General features: G+C 39.1%; 1 protein-coding gene across 4 annotated transcripts in view; it reads right to left on the bottom strand.

The window, feature by feature from the left end:
* Window positions 1–2,267: 2,267 nt before the first annotated feature.
* LOC121644479 (LIM domain only protein 7-like) overlaps window positions 2,268–19,998 on the bottom strand; it is a 30,283-nt gene continuing 12,552 nt past the window's right edge. The window contains exons 7-29 of one of the 4 annotated variants that reach the window (XM_041992435.1): window positions 19,555–19,668; window positions 19,319–19,475; window positions 18,763–18,913; window positions 14,085–14,144; window positions 13,173–13,335; window positions 12,612–12,760; window positions 12,287–12,443; window positions 11,554–12,135; window positions 10,960–11,304; window positions 8,441–8,555; window positions 7,700–7,861; window positions 7,382–7,554; window positions 7,197–7,257; window positions 5,656–5,681; window positions 5,444–5,551; window positions 5,264–5,347; window positions 4,923–5,107; window positions 4,732–4,776; window positions 4,475–4,524; window positions 4,222–4,393; window positions 3,927–4,115; window positions 3,045–3,147; window positions 2,268–2,850 (exon numbers count right to left, since the gene is read on the bottom strand). In XM_041992435.1, the coding sequence (XP_041848369.1) occupies window positions 2,797–2,850; window positions 3,045–3,147; window positions 3,927–4,115; window positions 4,222–4,393; window positions 4,475–4,524; window positions 4,732–4,776; window positions 4,923–5,107; window positions 5,264–5,347; window positions 5,444–5,551; window positions 5,656–5,681; window positions 7,197–7,257; window positions 7,382–7,554; window positions 7,700–7,861; window positions 8,441–8,555; window positions 10,960–11,304; window positions 11,554–12,135; window positions 12,287–12,443; window positions 12,612–12,760; window positions 13,173–13,335; window positions 14,085–14,144; window positions 18,763–18,913; window positions 19,319–19,475; window positions 19,555–19,668 (3,405 nt within the window). In that variant the 3' untranslated portion in view covers window positions 2,268–2,796. The remainder of the gene's footprint in view (window positions 2,851–3,044; window positions 3,148–3,926; window positions 4,116–4,221; window positions 4,394–4,474; window positions 4,525–4,731; window positions 4,777–4,922; window positions 5,108–5,263; window positions 5,348–5,443; window positions 5,552–5,655; window positions 5,682–7,196; window positions 7,258–7,381; window positions 7,555–7,699; window positions 7,862–8,440; window positions 8,556–10,959; window positions 11,305–11,553; window positions 12,136–12,286; window positions 12,444–12,611; window positions 12,761–13,172; window positions 13,336–14,084; window positions 14,145–18,762; window positions 18,914–19,318; window positions 19,476–19,554; window positions 19,669–19,998) is intronic. The other 3 variants (XM_041992445.1, XM_041992453.1, XM_041992463.1) reach the window with 3 other exon arrangements.

Genomic DNA, 19,998 nt, shown 5'->3' with positions numbered 1-19,998 from the left:
ATTAACAGGTTTAAAAGAAGAACAATTAGTCTCAATGAGACTACATTACACTGAAAAATGTCGAAATATTTTCCACGTAATCAGTAGAATCTATTAACTTGTTAAATTTGTACAAATGTCCAACTGCGTATAGTCTTTTTCTGTTTGACCGTTGACCGTTTCCAGCTTGCTGTACTTCTGGTATTTAAGTAGGTTATACTGGAGTCACCAGTGTCATCCTAAACAGATAGAGCATGTCAGAAACTGAACAATGTTTCTTTTATGCCTTCGGGGAAGTGAACTCTTTTACAAAAGAGCAGGTCACAGTGAACTGTAAAAGCATTTCCATCTATTTAGCTAAGAGTTCTGGATAACCAATGTTTGTCCACAGAGCTCAAATAACTAAGGAACTGATGTAGTTACTGTTGCTTTGACCTAGATTACTTTGTAATGCAACCGTACTATTAAAGCTTTCATTTTAAATTAATTAAAAAAAAGAACTGCCAGGCAAGACAAACGGAGAGTCATATGATTTACAGTCGATACATGATTTGCATCGGACCTACTTCCTCATTCAGATGAAATGTTGCCTGTTCCAGTGCAGTCAAACCTACTCATATAAAAAGGCTATAGCAAAGCATCCTAGTGACTCAAACATGATCTGTATATGTGAAGGAGCTTTTAAAACGTTTACATCTTAGGAGAAATCATTTAAACACACAGTAACCACAAGAGACTCTTTAATTACAGATGTCACAGCCTCAATTTACCATTTTGGAGCATGAAACCTCTCCACGGAAAGGCCTGAGGGCAGTGTAATTCTTTCTTCCCTTTTGTAGCTTTGGCCTTGCTTCAGTTTCCTGTGAGTCAGTTCACCAAAATTACACAGAATACTTTCTCCAATACAAAAAAGTTATTTTATTTGCACTATACAAAGTAATAACATTTACATGATTTATTTTCCAATTAAAACATATTCAATGTGCTCTATAACTGGTCAGAGACAACTAGATGACAAAAAAATAAATAAATAAATAACACACCCATGAGTCCTCAAAATTTTGCTTAGGCATACGGTCTTACAGCTAATGGACAAGTTTGTAAATTGTAAACACTTCTTTGCATTGCAAAGCAGTTAGACGTGCCGAATATTGGAATTCCAGATGGATTGTGACTGCATTGAAAACATGTATTTTTTACTGCAGAAAAAGAGAAATACTGTATGTTGTGGTTTGGCAGCACAGATTCACCACAGAACAGCCACTTTTCTCTGAGGCTGGATGTCGCAGGGAAAACCATATTTGTTTTATCTACAAGTACATATTTCATGAGAGGATACCTAATTTTATATTTATGGAAAAAAAATACATTTGAGGGTTCTGCCCAGTATCTTAACTATTCTTAAGATTGTGCTTTTCTGCACTGAGATGGTATTTCTGGGATCTGTTGGAGCCACTTCCCAGTTTGAAGGTCACGTCCTCGAACGTTCGATTACCAGTGTTGCCTTTACTCCCCTCATCTTTTTACTGTCCTACTACAAACCTTGGTATTTTTCATGCTTCTCATATTCCTTCTTGATGTTGCTGTTATTCAGGATTGCCATGGCAATCACCTTCTTCTTCTGTAGATTGGCCACCACAATGTCTGCTTTGTTAGCCTTCACCAGTTTATCAGTCTGAATCTGAAGTCTCACAGGATCTTGGTTCCATCCGCCTCCACCACCTCTGACATCTCCCATCTTGACCCTGGGACTTCCAGCCCATACTCAGTACAGATGTTCCTGATGACTGGCAGGGCAAACCTGGACTAGTTGATGGCATCAGGACCTGCCTTACATTTTGTAGGTTCCGCACACTGAGGCCTTGCAACCTCTCTATAGTCGTGTCTGTGTGTATCTATATAAAACTTAAGTCTGGCTTTAACCATTCAAACTTTTGTTTAAAAAATATGAACTAATTTTTTTTTCGTCAATACATGTTGCACCACTCACATATGAGATTTCAGAGAATGTAACAGTAATTGTCCTCATCAACAGTGAGGATTTTATTTTAATGCATATTGGTTAAAAATACAATATGCATCACTACTAAATGCTACAAGAACATTTTCCTAAAAATTTAAACCAAGTCTTGCACTGTTGAGGAAAACATAGAAGTCTGTCACTGTTCAAACAGTTTGACCAAATAATTTGACTATGTTCAAACTACATTTCTGCCGACAGTATTACACTAAATGAGAACAATGATGCCACCATGTGGTACAAACATTAAATTAAAAACAATGCTGGATTATGTTCAGTGAACTTTATTTACAAAAATTTGTTAAGACATTGTTTCTGCTGTGAAATGCATGTATTACATATGTATACCAGTGAGTCATCCCAATGTGCATTTTGTGATTTTAAAACTGAACAAAAAGTGCTTCAGTACATATTAAAATGTGCCTCCATATCTTGGTAACGTTAGCCACTTCTCAAGAGATGATATATTTGACTCACTGTTGAAAATAGCACATGTAATGAACAGCAACACTAACTTTAAAAGGCAACACATAATCCCATATAACTCCCATATTTACTTTATTTCATATATTAAGTCAACATACTCTTAATTAAATAAACAGGAAAACAAACATTCAAACTAAGTATGATCTATTGATAAAAAAAAACATCCATTATCTCACAGATGCTTAAAATATTATGATTTTAAATCTCATAACAGACTTAATTTTTACCAATAATCAGGAAGCAAAAATCATGGATTGGCTCTGAGGATATTTTCCTGCTCCTTTCCTCAAAAGTAATTACCACTCATGTTCTCATTCTATAATCTGAAGTACATCATGTTGGTTACATGGGGAGGGCAGAAGTGGCTGCAATGTAAAGCGGACATAAATTTGGGTTATTTTCAATCAGACTTGAAAAAAAAAAAAAAAAATAGCATTAGCATTAACACTTCAATAAAGACACCCCCCCCCCCCCCCCCCCCCCCCCCCCCGACCCCACCCCAAACCCCCAAAACAGGAGAATCAGTCAGGGTGAGTGTCTTACAGTAACCAGTACTTACACTTGAGCTAGACATAGCAGCGCTCACAGTAGAGTTTCCTGTTTCGGACGCGAACCTGGAATCCAGTCTCGGTTCCTCTGAGATGTCGACAGCAGCTTGAACACTAAGAGGAGGACAGAGAAGTGAGACGAGTCAGGGTCAATTTTAGAGAAATCCAGAGCTGACTTGTGACATGGACTATTTATGTTGAAATCACTTCAGTCTGCCACCCAAGCACAGAGCAGTCAAGCAGAAAAAACACGTCTTAGAACATAAATATTACGCATGCTCTCGCTGTGTAGAGCTCATATGGGAGCACAGTTACAGAGGTGAACTAACTTTTACATCTATGTGTTAATGAAGGTGGTCATCTAAATCTGGGGATCCTCTGCAGGTGAGATTTTCACAACAAGCATCTAAAAAGGCCAAACATGGCAGCTTGCTGTCTTCTCCTACATAGTCAAGGGCATGCACTTAGGAAACCGAGCAAATTGGCACACAGAATTATTTCTGAGAGTCAAAATTTACAGATTCAAGACAGAAGTATAGAAAGCTACCAAAAATGTTCATACTAGAAGAGGCACAAAGCATGATTATAACAGCGAGTACTGATGAAAGTCTCCTGTGGACCTCACTGGAGGGAAGGTGTGATCACATAAGCATTTACCCATAAAGTTTCCCCAGAAAACGAACCTGGAAACAGGCAAAGTGGAAGTAGAGACCAAGGGCATCTACGACCATGGCTGCCCTACTACCTAGGACACGCCCACACACACAGCACGTCCTCTTGCCACTGACTGTCCTGGTGCCAGTACATAATACCACCGTGAGGCCAGATTGTAGAGGAAAAAAAAAAAACAAAAAAAAAAACAAGCACAAACTAAATTTAAGTAATTGATCTACCCGCCATGATGAAAGGATTCCGGGTACGCATTCATCTGAGACGACACTGATCCAGTGCTGTAGCGGGAAGAGGCGTTCCTGGTTGGAGCACAGTAGCCTCCAGCAGCTGACTGTGAGCGAGGGTAAGTGAATGTACCAGCTGAGTCCGGGGGCTGACGCAAAGCATCCAGGTTGTCCAGAGACTCGTATCTGCAGACAAGATTTCACATTTCACAAGGTTTTAGAAGCAGCCAGCTAAGGTGCTACCAGTCACACTTCAAATCCACTTTGGATGAGGTTCAAAAACTGGTCTCACCTCTTCATGGAAACCCCCACATAGATGGGCTCCTTGTGGCAACTACTGCGGCGCTGACGTATCCAACTGTTGTCGGTCAGAAGTTGAGTCCTTTTCTTCATCTCCTCCAAGATCTGCTGCCTCTCTTGCTCCGCCTTAGACACAGACTGTCCTTTTCTTTTCTTCCAATCACCTGAACCAGGTGAAAATCCACTGTTAACTCACTGTATCCTTCAAATAGAAACAATCATATAACATATAAGCGTAAACTAACCTGTCTGTGTGTGGGGTCCAGCTAATACTGGGGTAGATAAGGACTTTGCCCTATTCAAAAGAGACAGACCACAAGAAATTTCTTGCTTTCAAATCAAAATATTACATGCTTATTTAAAAAAAAAAAAAAGAAAAAAATTGTGTTTTTGCATGTGTTTTACTGCTTGTTGTATTCAAGAGACAAAGCAAAAATGTTTAAACTGTTAGTTCAAATCAGGCCGCTGAAATAAATGAAAACTTAGCCAAGCTTGTGCTGACCTGTGTGCAGGGGAAAGCTGAGCAAAGCCATAGGAGCCCTCAGCCCTGAGGTTCAGCGACAGCAGTTAAAGCCCATCAAAAAGCAGCAGACGGCACATCACCACCAAAAAAAAAAAAAAGAAGTCTTTTCTTAGAACATGTTTGCACTTGGAGCATTTTGGCGTCATAAACACGGGAGAAGCTTTAATTACCAATCTTTCTCCATAATCCTGTCATCATGGACTCTTTGTGCATTGCTGTGGAGATTGGCCCTGTCCTCGCTCATCTCTTTGTCAGGACTCGAGTTTTTTTCTCTGGTTTTCGTCGTCAGTCCATTTACAAAATGCTGAGTGCTGGCAAAACTCTCACAACCACTTGTCTTTTCAAATGTATAATCCTACAAATGCATGAAAAAATGTCACATGTCCTACATAATGAGTTAAAAGACATTTATGCATAACTATCAAATTGTCAATCACTAAAGAAAAATTGTGTTAAAAGCTCCAATTTTCATGACATTTAAGAAATAGGGTGCAAACTGTAAAACCCTTACCCCAGACTTTCTGCCTTCCATTGCATCCTGTTGTGCTCTCTGCCACTCTGCCTCCAGCCTTTCCTGATCACGCTGATATTGAGCCTAAACACAAACAAAAAAAAGTTCTGTATAACATTTCAGCACTCCAGACAAACATTAAAATGTCCGTGTGTTATTTGTGTATAAAAAGGTATTCACCTGCAGAAGGCGCTCTTGCTCTTCCTGCCACTTCTCCTGACGCCTGCGATCCTCCTCGTGGTCCCACGACCAGCTGGATGAGGAGCGGCTGAGGGATGGCACCTGGAGCTGGCAATGCACAAACAGAATGCAAGCGCATATGTGATCACACACAGATAGCTTTCGTATGTCCATGCATAAACACACTTTGATCAAGTGGTGTGGTAACTTACATCAGATATTGCAGACTCTGAGCCTCCTGTGTGAGAAGATAATCCGTTCAGCAAAAATACCACAAAGCTCTTAGATGATAAAGATTTATAATATTGCATGCAATAGGTCATACACAAACTATAAAAATACTGGGGACACATAACAGGGTCCATTACCATTTAGTTATTCTGCCGACTCTTGATCTTTCTTTGCAGCATCTTACCATTTTGCACACTCTGGGCCAATCAGCAGTCAGAGCAGCCTTGCTGTAGGCCTGAGTTGTTCCAATGTTCACTTACAACCAATATAAAAGAATTATACACTAAAGAATGACAATTTGTTCACTGCGGATCTTTACCTGCAGGACAGGATTATAAAATAACTGACAGTCCTGATAGAGGCTTAAGAGGTCAACATCAGCAAGGCTGCATGTCAATCATCCGACCAGTCTGCTAATGCATCCCCAGCTTAAAGACACCACAATCCAAAATACTGAAAAATAAACTCGAGCAGAGTTCAGCATGCAACGCTACAGAAAAGAAAGACATCCATGCCTCTTATCCGAAACATCAGCTTCATTCATTGATGCTGTACAAAAACAAAAACAGAAACTACACACAGAAAAAACATTTACCACACAAGTAAACCCATGAGCTGATTCCTGCAGAACCTGGAGAGAAAAGCCATAGCAGCATGCACATCAGATCCATTAACCACAGCAGACAGCCAAACACAACATTTTAATATATTACTTGCTACCCATTTACACAGAACCAGCAATACTACTGTAAAGAGAGGCTAACTACTGCAAAGAGGAAGCACAACATAAGCTGGTAGATTATTAATTGTAGCACACATGATCAATGCTGTCAGCCCTGTGGTTGTTTGTGTTTGTTGCACAAAGTATGTTTTTTGTGCATCAATTTGCAAGATGACCTACCCTGTATAATGTATAATACTGTCCTTTCCCCCTTTCCTCCCACTCTTAATTCCAAATATTTCTATCACTCGAGAAAAATCAGGGTTTAGAGTTAATAATACATGGTCAAGGACAGAATTAGGGTAAATGGTTAATGTTAAGATTTTAAATTGTTAGAGTTAGAAAAACTAATTGTTAAAAGGTTACACATTTTACTAACCATGTACTGCAACTCCCACTGATGTCGTATGGTACCGCAGAGAAAACAAGACTTGGAAAGTCCCCGTCTCAGTTTACAACATGACTGCATTCTTAGAATGTGGATGTATTTGAAAAAACCATGAACTAATGATCATTTTATTTTCTTTCTAGTCACTACTCACTCTGAAAAATTAACTTCCTTGTAAAGAACACTGAAAAGCTAGCCAAGCCAAGCTCCTGCCACCAAAGCTGCTACCCAAGTTCATACTGGTATTTTACCTTTTGTTTTGAAAAATTCTGCCCTCCTTTTCTGATTTTTCCTAATTATACTATTGTAATCTACATAAAAATACAAATAAAGGTGACATATTACATTAGTACACAAAGCATTCAAGGTGGAGTTTGCCATACATCTGAGACAGTTTGCTTCAGTTGCATTACCTTTACTTCTGGCTACATTGGAGTTGTCAGACAGCCCTCCTGTGGTTTTATCCTGAATTACCTGAGTGGTTGAAAACAGCAATCGACAAAAAAAAAAAAAAAAAAAATCAGACTGAATTATCTGAAGAGATCTGAGCATTTTCTTTTTTTGTTTTTAAAGTAATCTGGCTAAAACAACTGCTCACTTTTTCTGTCTGTCCATTAAACTCGGATGCTTGTGTGTCCGTTTCTGTAGAGGCAGCACTCTTGGCCTGGTGATTTGTGCAACTTATCAGAACGGGAGCTGCAGCAGTCAGATTGAGAGTCAACCTGCTCTGACCTGGCTGGTTGGCATAACTTCCATCACTGGAGCTCCAGTCTAATTAAAACCCAACAGTCATCAAAACAAAGACCGAATTATAAACCGCCGTTTGTGCCCACTGGTTAGATGTTAGAAGTTAAGTGATTGCAGAAAATTTCAGGAGGTGGTTGAAGACGTAATTGCCTTTTCTAGCTCATCTTACCCTTGATGCCATAGCGTCGAATGTCCATAGTGAGACTGCCGGTTTGCAAGGAAGATGCCATTTTATCCTTCCATTGGTTGTAGGTCATGTGTGCCACTGCAACTCCATCAACCGCCACAATCTCATCATCCACATGCAGCCTGCAGAGCTCTGCTGGACTGCCTGTAGGAGGGAGAGGCATCAGGAAAATTAAGAAACATGAGAACAAGGGCAAAACAGCAAATGGATACCAGCAGGAATGTGTCTTTACCAAGAGGTGGGAATACAACCACAGTAGGTTGCTGTTCTAGGCTGACAAGTGGGCCAGTAAGCCAAAACTACAGAGCGACAAGTAAATGACACCTCTACCACGTCTTATTTATTCATGTCCCAGTTTTAAATCACTGGCTACATTTTGTAGTTCTTTGATGCAAAAAAAGTTCTCAAAGACTAAATCTAATGATTTATCTGCTCATTATTTAATAGTTCTAACTTGCATTGGTCATCAGTACCTTACAAGTTAATTTAGTTTATATCTTGGAATTAAAAAGTGAGATTTAGTAATATAAATAAACTAATCCCCAACTGACTCACTCGTTTCTGATCTGTTCTCTTGAACAGAGCCCATTAACACACACAATATACAAGTAGCACTTTTATCGTAGCTCTCTCCTCATCTGAGACCTAAACCTAACACCGTTTTGCAGTATGTGCAAAATATTATTCAACTAAAACTCAAGCAACGACAGTTTTTCATCTTACCAGGGTGAACGAATTTTACTCTTGCCCCTGTGGAGTCCCAGTGAGTGTGGAAACCAAAGTCTGGTAAACTGTTAGGTTTAAGAGTCAGGCTTACTCTCATGTCACTATGATCCACCTGAAAGACACAGACAGGTAAAGGTGACACCCTGTGATCCAATGTCCTGTGCTTCCTGGTGGAAATCAGACACCTACACAAGTACAGTAATGGATACTCTGAATGATCAGTTTTATGTTGTCAGAAGGTTTCATTCATCAATATATTTATAGATTTAGTTGATGGCGATGTCAACCTATATCTAATTAAATGGATGGTACAGACACACAGGAGCATATAATCATTTATATAATCATTTTAGGTTTAATTTAAACACTGTATCCATACAGTGTGGATTTGTTTAATAGTAGAGCCTAAAACTGATATCCCAATCATTTTTTGGGCTTTATCTCGATACACAATATACATCCTGATGTTTTGAAATCTCTTCTAAAACACTGTAAATATTGAATTCAACATTATCATGCACACAAAGACACCAGCAGCTTTTAAGTACACTCAGAAATGTATCTTTATTGTGATTTTTCCCTTTCAACAAACTTTTTATATTTATAAAATCTTTATATTTTATACCAGGGACTAAAACACTAAACATTTAATAAAACGCATTTCCCCGACCATTATATTAGAGGGGGGCCCCAAATCCCACCAACCCTAGAAGATCAAGTTTATTTTATTTTCTATAATTACTCAATATCTAATATATTTTTTCATTCAGTTATTTTATATTAAAATATTATATATATATTTTTTCAGGTTATTTCAATTTTGCAATAGATCCCAACAGAAGTAATCTACGGTCCCTTTTCCTCTAGAACAGGTTTATATTTTTGTCCTTTGATTACAAAAACTAAACAGCCTGGTTTTATTTATCTTATTCTCATACTGATATGCAATTATGTCACGTCATGTCTGTACAAGCCGTGCTCCTTGCACACAGGTGAGCTACACTCCCACTAGCAGAGAGATTGAAGCATGGAGTGCACTAGCTGCATGCTCCATGCTTCTTTCCTGTTTCCCCTGACACATTGAGCATGTGCACAGGAGAGTTTTCTGGATGGGTGGGGGAGTGAGCTGTCTAGCTTCTCTCACTCACAGCAGACAAACTATAAAGAAAATCACATGTAAACACTTTAAATTCCGCTGTGTCCGTTTGTACTTGATGTTCGCGATATAAACATTGTATATGCCGGTAAAACCTCTTGGGATATAATCAAGCGTATCCGATATATCAGCCAGCCCTATGTCAGACCTTTTTTTTTTAAAAATAGTGTAAAAGTTTGACAGTGCAGCCGCAAAACTCAAAGCTACAGAAATCTTAATGATAGTTTAATTTCATCAGGTGACCACAACTGATGATTTTGAATTGATCAATTTGAGGGATCATTGTTTTAATCTGATTTTAAACACCTTTCATAAGTTGAAAATTAAATAATAAATATACATTTTATGAGGAAGAGTAAAAAAATTTGAAACAAAAAAAAAAACAGAAAATAAAAGTCTCCACTTTTTACTCTCTTTGGGGCTTTTTTAAACAAAATTTGTATGTGGATGAAATGGTAAAGATGAGCTGCAGCTCTGGCTGGCCCCAAGTTTGACAAAGTGAAGGCAGTAATAGACCTGAAAATGTTTGGAGGTTCCTGCTTTTCACCTCCATATTTTTTTCTTTTGTTTCAGAAAGCAATGCCATAATTCTCAAAGACCTGCATGCATGGATCCAGACTGTTTGCCTCCTACAACACTCTGACAAAAGAGCTGTACAATCAGTGACACCCACTGGCCACATTTAGAATGACATGAACAAATGAAAATATCAGGTATATTAATGTATGAGTTCTACTTCTGCACATGAGCATGCTGCAGTTGTAGAACATGCGCAGAAACAACTTCCTCTCAGTGGAGTGCAGCCTTCAACATGCATGTGCTTGTCCAATTTCAAGTCAAAAGAATTTTTGCAACATTTATCTGGGGACATTTATTTGGTGGTAAATTTGATATATTGTACAACCCTCATTTTAATTGATGTAATCTATTCTTTTTAGATAAGCTAACTGACCTTTTGTCCCTGGTTTTAAAGCATCACTTTTCAGTTTTGAATTAATTATGAACACTTATTTTAAGAGCAAGTCTGGGAAATTACAGTGCTGGACCAGTTAAATTCTGTTTGCATCTGCCTGTTAGCTCTCATTGCTGTTAAAACCCTGCTGTACAGCATGATGCAAGGTGAAGTTCATTGTGTACTATAAACATCAGCTGACAACTCATTTTTATTTGAATGGACCTGCTGATAACTTTATTAGTTCATCATTTATTCAAAATAACAGATCTTCTCCAGTATACAAGTTATTTTAATCCCCAACATGACTAATCCAGCATTAAATTCTACTTAATTCTTAAAATTTCAACATCCACAGTGCACAGATGGTGAACGCTGTGTTGTGTGCTGAAAAACTTTACAACTTACCTTTAAAAGCTCTGTACTTGCATTAGATGGGAGGGACGAGCTTCTGTTGTGGGAGTACTGCATGTTTGTATAAGGCTGAGTCTGAATCTCAGTTTGAGTGGAAGGCTGATGCGGATGGCTGCGGTCCTGAAGAGAGTTCTGGTTGGAGAAACTGGCTTTGTTCCCTTCCTCCCTTTGTTCTGTACCATTCTGCTTTGCCTGGTTGACTTTTTTCTGTCTGACTGATGCCTGGTACTGAGCCCTCAGATGAGCAGCTGCTGTTTGTCTTTTGAGAGATGGTTTGGTGGGTGTAGAAAGAGAATCCTCTCTCTCATCATTCAAAAGCACTCCCTGACCGTCATCTACCTGCAGGCAAACAGAACAAAGACGCTCACTTGGACAATCAAATTAATCGGTTTACACCAATAAAATTCATCAGTGCCACTATAAGGCAACTGGAACTGAATATTTACAACAAAAGCACAGATAATATGAAGCGCTTAATCTTATAGTGACTGCTTGGTTCACAATGGTGCAAGATCAATCCTTTGTTCTCAAGGGCAATAAAGAAAGTTAAGTTAGTAAAAAGAGCACCAGCTGGGATGACAAACTCACGTTGAACAGTCTTGGTAGTGAGGACATCCTGGAATGCTTGGTCCCAAAAGGTCTGGCTGTGATTGCAGAAGAGAGACGGGAAGAGCCTTCAGACCGACGGTAACCACGGGGGAGGCTGGCTGTGCTGGACCATGATCCAGCTCTGCTTGGGTACTTGGATAAGCTTGTTTCCTCCTGGGCTCTGCCATCCACTGCTGGGTCCCACTGTGACTTCTGGCTCTCCTCTTGGGTTTTGTGGTTCTGATGCAACAAGTCCTCAGTGCCATCAACCCCTGCTGGATTGACAACATCTGGGCAAGTTTTACCTTTAGGATCCATGTCATGACTTGCCATGGGTGAAGTAGGATCCTGGCTTCTGGAGCTTCTAACAACAGAGGAGATCTGGTTTGTCAGAATGTTATGAGGCTGGGCCTGTTCAGATGTGGAATTTAGAGGAGCTTGGCTGCCCAATGTCTGCGAGGTGAAAGGACGGTTTAAAGACGCTGTGGTAACTCCTACTCTATCTGAGGCCAAAGACACAAAGTAAGTCTCTTTCCCCAAGGCTGTCCCATCAGAAGGAGGGACAGCTCCATGTGACGATTCCTGAAAAGAAACAGGTTAATACTGGCAACAGATCTGCAAAGCAACATATGCATATCTTAACATCTCTTCAGTTTTGGCCACAATTACTGTAAGTAGCCAGAGGCATTAGCAAAGCTCAAAAGGTTAAAAACAGAAAAATATCTAATCTTACCTGACTGAAGGCTGTGGGGCTCACTGGTGCTTCAGTGGCATAGCTGCGGGCCAGCAAAACTCTAGTGTGTGGCCTCAGATCTGAACTGGGGGGTTTTGATGGAGAACACATGGAGTATGGACGGGGAGAAGGGCTGTACCTCCAAGGGGAATGGTCTCTGGTCATTTAATTAATAAGAGTCAATGTAAGAACAGAATTAAAAAAACGGATGGCAGGATTTATATTACATGACATTTAAATAAGCTAATTGTGACTTTATATATTCATTATTATCAATCTGTATCAGTCGGTAAGCTTAACTTAAAGCTTTTTGTTAGATTTGTACCTCTTTAGAGGTCCTTCCTGCTCCTCATATCTCTCATTGCTCATCACAGCGCCATTGGTCATCTGGTTCATAACATGTTCCCATTCCTGCGACTTCCTACGGACGTCAGACTTGGTGCTCCAGCGACGAGTCTTCCACTTTGTCAGGTCCTGAAGCAAAGGCATAAAACCAACACAGTCACATGAGTGTATGCTTGTAAATACAGGACTATAAACATCAATCAATATTTTTACATCACTCTTCTAATTTATGATACCATGAACCATCTCTCACACAGAATACATTTTCAAACTTAATACAGGTTGACAAAACAGTTCAAATTTAGAAACTCAGCCTGCATGAGCATATTCAAATACTCTTAGCACCATGCAGATCCAGTAGCTGGTCTGAAGATTTAGGCTGTATCATGTACTGTACTTGTAAGTACAGGTGAAACTCATAGGACTTAAACACTTGTAATTCCATTCAAATGAAAAAGACACTCATGACCCTTAAAACCGCCTGAACAGCTACTAAAATAGTCCCAGAAATGAAGTGTTTTTAAAGGGAGATCCAACTTACATCCTGCCACTGAGCTTCACTGTCCTTGGCAGCAATGCTGCACTTTCTTTTGTTTTCTTGATTCCCCTCCCTTGCTAGGCCAACAGTCTCGCCTTTATCATGATGGCCATTAGATACTTTACGCACAGGGTAAACCATTGGGATGTCGCTGAGGGATTTGCTCCTGGTTCAGAAAAAAGAAGCAAAAAACACACTGAAATGATGACATCAAAAGCAAACAATATTAAAAGGAGCCCCTTGAGTGTAAAACACGACAAAACTAAAATAAAAACCAAAACATTTTATGTAAAAAAAAAAAAAAAAAAAAAAAGGCAGCTCAATACCGACACCATGTAGCATAGCAAGCATGCACATAAGTATGTGTGCCTCATAGATGCTGTACACAATAACAGTTTAACCAGCTATAACAGCACGGTCAGCATTCATACAACACAACCCTCAGCAAAGTGGGAGCAGGAGAGCAGCAGTCAAACAGTGCAGCAGCATAAACTACAACAGATGTTGCTGTCTGCATATAAGCCGCCGTGACTTGTACATTAACAAGTAAGAACACTGCTGTGGGCAAGAGAGGATGTCAGACATGACATCTGAATAACTTACAGCAGCATTTAGCAGGTGGTACATCAAAACTGACAATTTCATGGGTGGAAACAAGACTGATTACAAACGATCCTGAAGTGTGTAATAAATTCTGCCATCAAATGTCTGTCTGGGAAATAAATAGCGGGAGAGGTGTAGCAAGCACTGAAGAAACAAATGAAGCCTGCGGCACAATCTCCATTGAGGGCACACTGAATGCTAACAAACTGAACCAAAACAAAGCAATAAAGCAGTTAATTGTACAAATGTCAAGAAAATTTTGGTCCAGTTTTTTTTTTTTTTTGGCTTTTGCTCAAAACTTTAAAGACTTACCAAATCCAGCCAGGGTTGACCTGAACTGGTCTCTCAGGTTTGACCTGAATTTGATGTAGTCTACAGAACCAGAGAAAAACACGGAGTAATGAACACAAATTTACACCAAAAGATGTGGCAGCTGAGTTGAGAAAACTATCAGTAAATGAAGATGAGGTCTGGACTAGAAAACGTTATGTGCGGAGGATGCATTGTGTTGCTTACACATTATGAAATATGGCAGCTACAACACACCTCAAGGCCCAGCTGAATTTAAAGACAGTTTATCAAGGCAGAATGAGTGTGTTTAACATATTGTGCAGCATATGAATGAATCCATTTGACAGTTTATTAACCCACAAGAACAATTTATTTTTCAACACCTATGTCACAACAACCTGCAAAACAGCATCGGCAAGAAAAGGTGTTATAAATAACATGTTTCTGTTACTAGGCCTGTCACGATAACAAATTTAGCTGTACGATAAATTTTCTCAGAAATTATCGCGATAAACGATAATATTGCGCAGAGCGCTAATGTGTCATTTTGAGACCATTCTCAACTAATATAGTGACATATGCCGTAATAATGCAAGTACACATTTTCAAAGGTCAATAAACTAAATAAATAAAAGCGCCTTTTTCACTGTTGCATCTTCAAATAAACTCCAGACAAGTAGACAAGCATGCCGGTTTTAATGACGAACCAAACTTCAGCACTTTACATCGAACAAAAACCCGTGTTCTTCTTCTGCTCTTCAAAATCTACTGCTTGTGAAACAAAGTCATTCTGCCCTCTGTTGGCCTTATAAGTAACTACAACCCAGCTGTTAGCTGGGATACCACATTCACATACGCCGGGACACCGGCCCAAAAGTTATGCGGCCCACTGGGAATCCTCCCAAACCTCTCGATTAGCCGGCATTGCTCTTAATGTGTATTTTGTCATATACGGTAGTATATAGGCTGATTCTATTTGCGTAATGTGCCTGCGGATTACAGGGGTTATTACGGTAGACCAGGAAGTGGGGGCTTTGTACTGACGTCGTAAGCTAGAATGTGTGTGTTCTGCTTACATGTGGGAAGCAGCGAAACAATAAAAGAGGAGATGCTTGCATCTATTATTTACATATTTCAGCATGAGAATCGGAGGTTTAGCGCGAGAGCGTGAGAAGCCACTTAAATACGCAAGTCTCACGGCCATTGCGTGTTGGCAGCCGTGCAAAACAAATGCGGCTTACCGGCTCGTGCTGCAACATGCTGCAGTCAAGTGTGACACTAGAGAGATCACTCCGCAAGAAACCAGAGCGTTTAGTCGAAATACTCCATAGTGAAACCTATTGTCATACACAGTCTATGGTAAAGGGGGGACGAAAAAAAATTATCGCGGCCGGCAAACTTATCGTGCTCTTATTTTCTTATCGTTCAATTAATTGACTTATTGCTTATCGCGACAGGCCTATCTGTTACGACTGCAGAGATTTGACAAAAGCATGAGTCATGTTCAACTTATGATCCAATGAGTCACAGCATAATGCTGTTAAACATCCTTGTATCATTGTGTCTGAAAGCAAAATGTAGCACTTAGGAAAACATCTTTTCAACTTCATAAAAGAAAAATAGAAATTGCAGCAAAGTCACACAAAACACTGAAATAAAGAGACGGATAGTTTGTTCACTGCAGTGTGTAACTGGTAAAGAGTGTTTTCTTGGGAGTCAAAGTTCAGGCTTTGAGAGTGAGTCTTCTATGCGGGTATGAGGCTCTCCAGATGTGGCAGAGACGTTTTGCACAGAAGCAGCAGTTGCCTGCTGGGAAATGAAGTCCAACTCTTCTGCTAAAGCCAAAGCTTTCTGGCTGCAGTTAAAGAGAAAATGCATGAAATGAGTAAAACAAGATGAGCACATCACTTTGTAGGATAATTACAGCAAGTTTACAGACAACAGGAAGTTAAATAGGAAAAGGCAACAAATAGCTGTTTTAGGTTTATATATATATATATATATATATATATATATATATATATATATATATATATATATATATATATATATATATATATATATATATATATATATATATAAATCCCAGTGGCTCTAAGTAGTCAAAGCTTTGAGGACCCCTTGTGCTGTTTGGGGGACCCCAGATTGGGAACTACTGCTTTAGGTCATTCTTGCAATCACTAGCTGGCTAGTTATCTGTGCATGGTAAACAGGTTAGTTTAACTGATGTAGGTGAGCTGGATTTTTTTTTTTTTTTTTTTTAACGTACTGTATAAAATTTTGGTTAGAAACCATAAACAGATTTTTTGCGCACCACTGTCTCATGGGTTATTTTAGCATTATAGTTAAAGAAAAAAGTTTCAAATTAGATCACACTTCAAGTCACATTCAAGTTAAACAAACGCACCTAGAACTTATTTGTTAAAAGCAATGCACCAACATTTGTAAAAAAAAATAAGTTGTGCAAAAGCAGAAAAAAAAGCTGCAATCTGAACAATTCATTAGAAAATCTGCATTTGCATTCTTTCTTTGCATCTTTGCACATCAAAAAAGTAGGAAAAAAATAAATTCAGGCACAGACCTTAAGCTAAGCATTTTACGATACCACGGTCTTTTCTGGGAGCCAAGGAAGATCCTGTGGACACGGCTCTCCTCTTCAGGTGTCCAGTGTCGAGGCAAGAAGCGGTCAAAGTTGGGGTTGGTGGATGTCTGATGTAAGGTTTGCTGCACTCGCCGGAAAAACAAGTCATCTAGTACTGGGTCTGCTTCAGTATAATCGTCTTCTGAATCTTCCTCGTATGGAGCTCGCAGGAAAAGCTCTTCATCAGTGGTGCATTCAGGGGGAAGTACAGTGAGGTCGGGTTGAGGAGACAACGAGGCCTCTACAGCGCTGCGGTGAAGAGTGGTATACCCATGTCTGTTCATTCACAACTGACAATCACATAATTGCTTTCGATAAAACAGCGATCAAAGCAAATGATTTCACACAATTGCTCCAAACGTTAAAGATAGTCTGACTGTTAGTCTGTTAAGCAAAATCTTTGTCCTCCAAGCATAAACTCAGAGTTATACAGTGCTTTTCAGCCATCAAGCTGATGTTGAAAAGGACCAGTCAAGCAGAACTCATCTATACACAACTGCTTGTGCATTGGTACAGTAATCACTTTAAAGAAAAATTTAAGCTCCGGTCTCACCAAGACTATTCTCACGGTAAGCTAACTGGTTTTAAAGATGAGTGCAAGCTGCTCTTTGTCCTGTTTGATTATTGCTAAACTAGCAGCAACATAAAAGCTGAGACAACAGATGCTTTGTCAGCTTTTTTACATGTAAGACCGGCACAAAATCCAAATATGGTCTGTATATGTTATTTTAAGGGAAAATATCTGCAAAATATTTGTAATTAGTGCACTAGTGATAACAAGTAAGAAGTTTGGTAAGTGTTATTAAATAATTCAGCCAGCTACGACATGTTGGGAATAAACCCTTCACCATATTTGAAAACCATGTAATTAATTTACAACCTTATACGCTTGGCATGAAGTTTATCAAACACTGGACAGGATCACTTATGTGAATGCATGCAATATATCCATCTGTTCCAAGTGATAGAATAAAGCTTCATTGATAGAAAACAGGGTGTGAAAAGCAGTCAAAGAGGTAAACTGCGCAAATTTTTATATTTTTTTTTTAAACCAGTTAGGGTTCCATCTATAAAATCAAAATCAGGAGAAAATCAGTCCTTTCTTTAAACACATCTGTCTTTTTCCATCTCAGAATTAAGTTGGCAGCACAAACACACAAGCAAGTTTTTTCAGATGTGTTTTTTTTCCAGGCATTTGAGACTGCCACCATGGGCCAACAAAACAGCAGGTAAACATGCATTTAAGAGCAAACTGTCTCTGTTTTTAGCAGTTTTATATTTCTAAAAAGACAAGAATGCGTTCTTCACCAAGAGCAGTGCCGCAATTAAAAAAAAAAAAAAAAAAAAAAAAGTATTCTGAACTGCACCAAAACTGGATGTTTTATTCTACAAAAAAAAAAAAAAAAAGAAAAAGCGATAACTACATGCTGTCGTGACAGTGTTTAGACAGAGGTCGCTTCAGCTCTGCTGCAACAAACAGAAGTTAATTTTGTCCCCAGCAGTGACTGCTTATGACAAATGACTACCAATTATATCTTGCTGCAACAACATACAATAATTCCATTTAGAAATTAAATTCTTTCAATAATTCTCAATTTCAAATATCAATTACACATTAAAAAACTTCTGAAACATAAAAACAAAATATACTTCTTAGAAGAATTGATATTTAATGATTAATTGCATCCAAAAATTTATATCTATATATATATATATAAAAAAGAATAACTTCAATGGCTCCCTTTAACGTTTACACATGTAATGCCATTTCAAGAATACCAAACATGCAGCACAAGAAAAAAAAAAAAAAAAAAAAAAAAAAAAAAGATCTGGTATTGCTCCAATATGAAATTCCACACAGAGAAAATAGTATATTATACTGTAGTCAGCTCAAACCGCGCATGTTAGAATGCACTGTAAAAACAGAGAACCCAATACTGACAGCAGAAAGGAATGTAAATAAATGTCAGCAGCTTTTTCACAAGGTCAGCGATGGATCAGTGTGATAGTATCAGTGTGAGAATTTTCTAAACAAAGCAGCCTACACATTTGCTGTACCTGGGAAGTGGACTTGTGTAGCCCACTGCATGCCCCTCCTGTCTTTGTTTCCTTCTAAGCGGCGGTGGAATATATCCTTTACTTTGGTGGGCCGTGGGTTGTACTTTCTCCATCCTAAACACCTGCTCAGCTTCTGCATCACTTCCACAACCTGAAGATTGCACAGCCAAATGGAAACTAAGCAACAGCAAGGACACTTAAAATAAAACTGAATTAACAAAAAGAAAACTGAGGCAAGAGTTCATTAAATATGAAACAAAAGAAGCTGCCCAGAGAAAAACAAAAGGGAGACCTTTGCTGGGTGATGTCTTCACACAGCCAAACCTCTAGCCAGCATCAAGCAAAGTCTCATGCCCACTCCCATCAAAACCATTTCTATCACCATGGTGTGGAACTTGCCACAATCTAACATTGATGTGCAGAAATGCATGCAGTCATAACACATTGAGGTGAAAAGATCAGCGGCTATTAAAAAAAAAAAAAAAAAAAAAAAAAAATCAGGCAGTTTGGTATTTATGACGTGTTTTAACTGGGAACAGACTGTGCACACGCATACCTTCATCATTCTGGAGGATGGCACGAGCCTCGATGCAGTCTACCGAGTTCCCCCTCTTAAAACTCGGCCTCGTGCTCTGGGATTCCTCCTCCTCCGGGTAGTGGCATTCTCTATACCCACCATCTTTCACGAAAACATTACTCCCCTCCTCTAAGGCCTGCATTTAGAAGACCATGTTAATATGGGTTCAAACTGAAAAGACCAAGTTCTTAAAAGCCAAAAGAGTAGCAGCTCACCTTGGACAGGGCCAACCCCAACAGTCCCTCAAAGGCCTTGAAATTAAGCTGAGGGCCACTGTAAAATGTGTCTAGCTGAGCCTTGCGACCCAACCAGTAGACTGTAATCAGAACCTGAGCAAGAGTGGACAAAAAGAAAAATCTGTTACACATGAATTGCAGCTACACACTAACTCCTTCCCTTACTAAAAATCAAGCGTAGGCTGTATAAAAATCAAAAGGACTTTAGCAGTGACTGCAGCTGAGAAAGAAAAAAAAAATAATTCCAAAGCATTTTAGTATTTTCTTCCCCATCAACTTCAGCTAAAATAAAACCCAGTGAGAGCGGAATACAGGTGGTACAAGATGACTCTAAACACTGGGGTTCAGAGTGATGTTGACTGTCGGGCACATAAGACAACCATGAATGAAAAACAACAAAAAAAAAACTGATATATGAGCTTT

Source organism: Melanotaenia boesemani, chromosome 1 (assembly GCF_017639745.1).
Source record: "Melanotaenia boesemani isolate fMelBoe1 chromosome 1, fMelBoe1.pri, whole genome shotgun sequence".
Lineage (NCBI taxonomy): Eukaryota > Metazoa > Chordata > Actinopteri > Atheriniformes > Melanotaeniidae > Melanotaenia > Melanotaenia boesemani.
The sequence above is the reverse complement of the archived record's forward strand: the minus strand, read 5'-3'. Positions and strand labels throughout refer to the sequence as shown.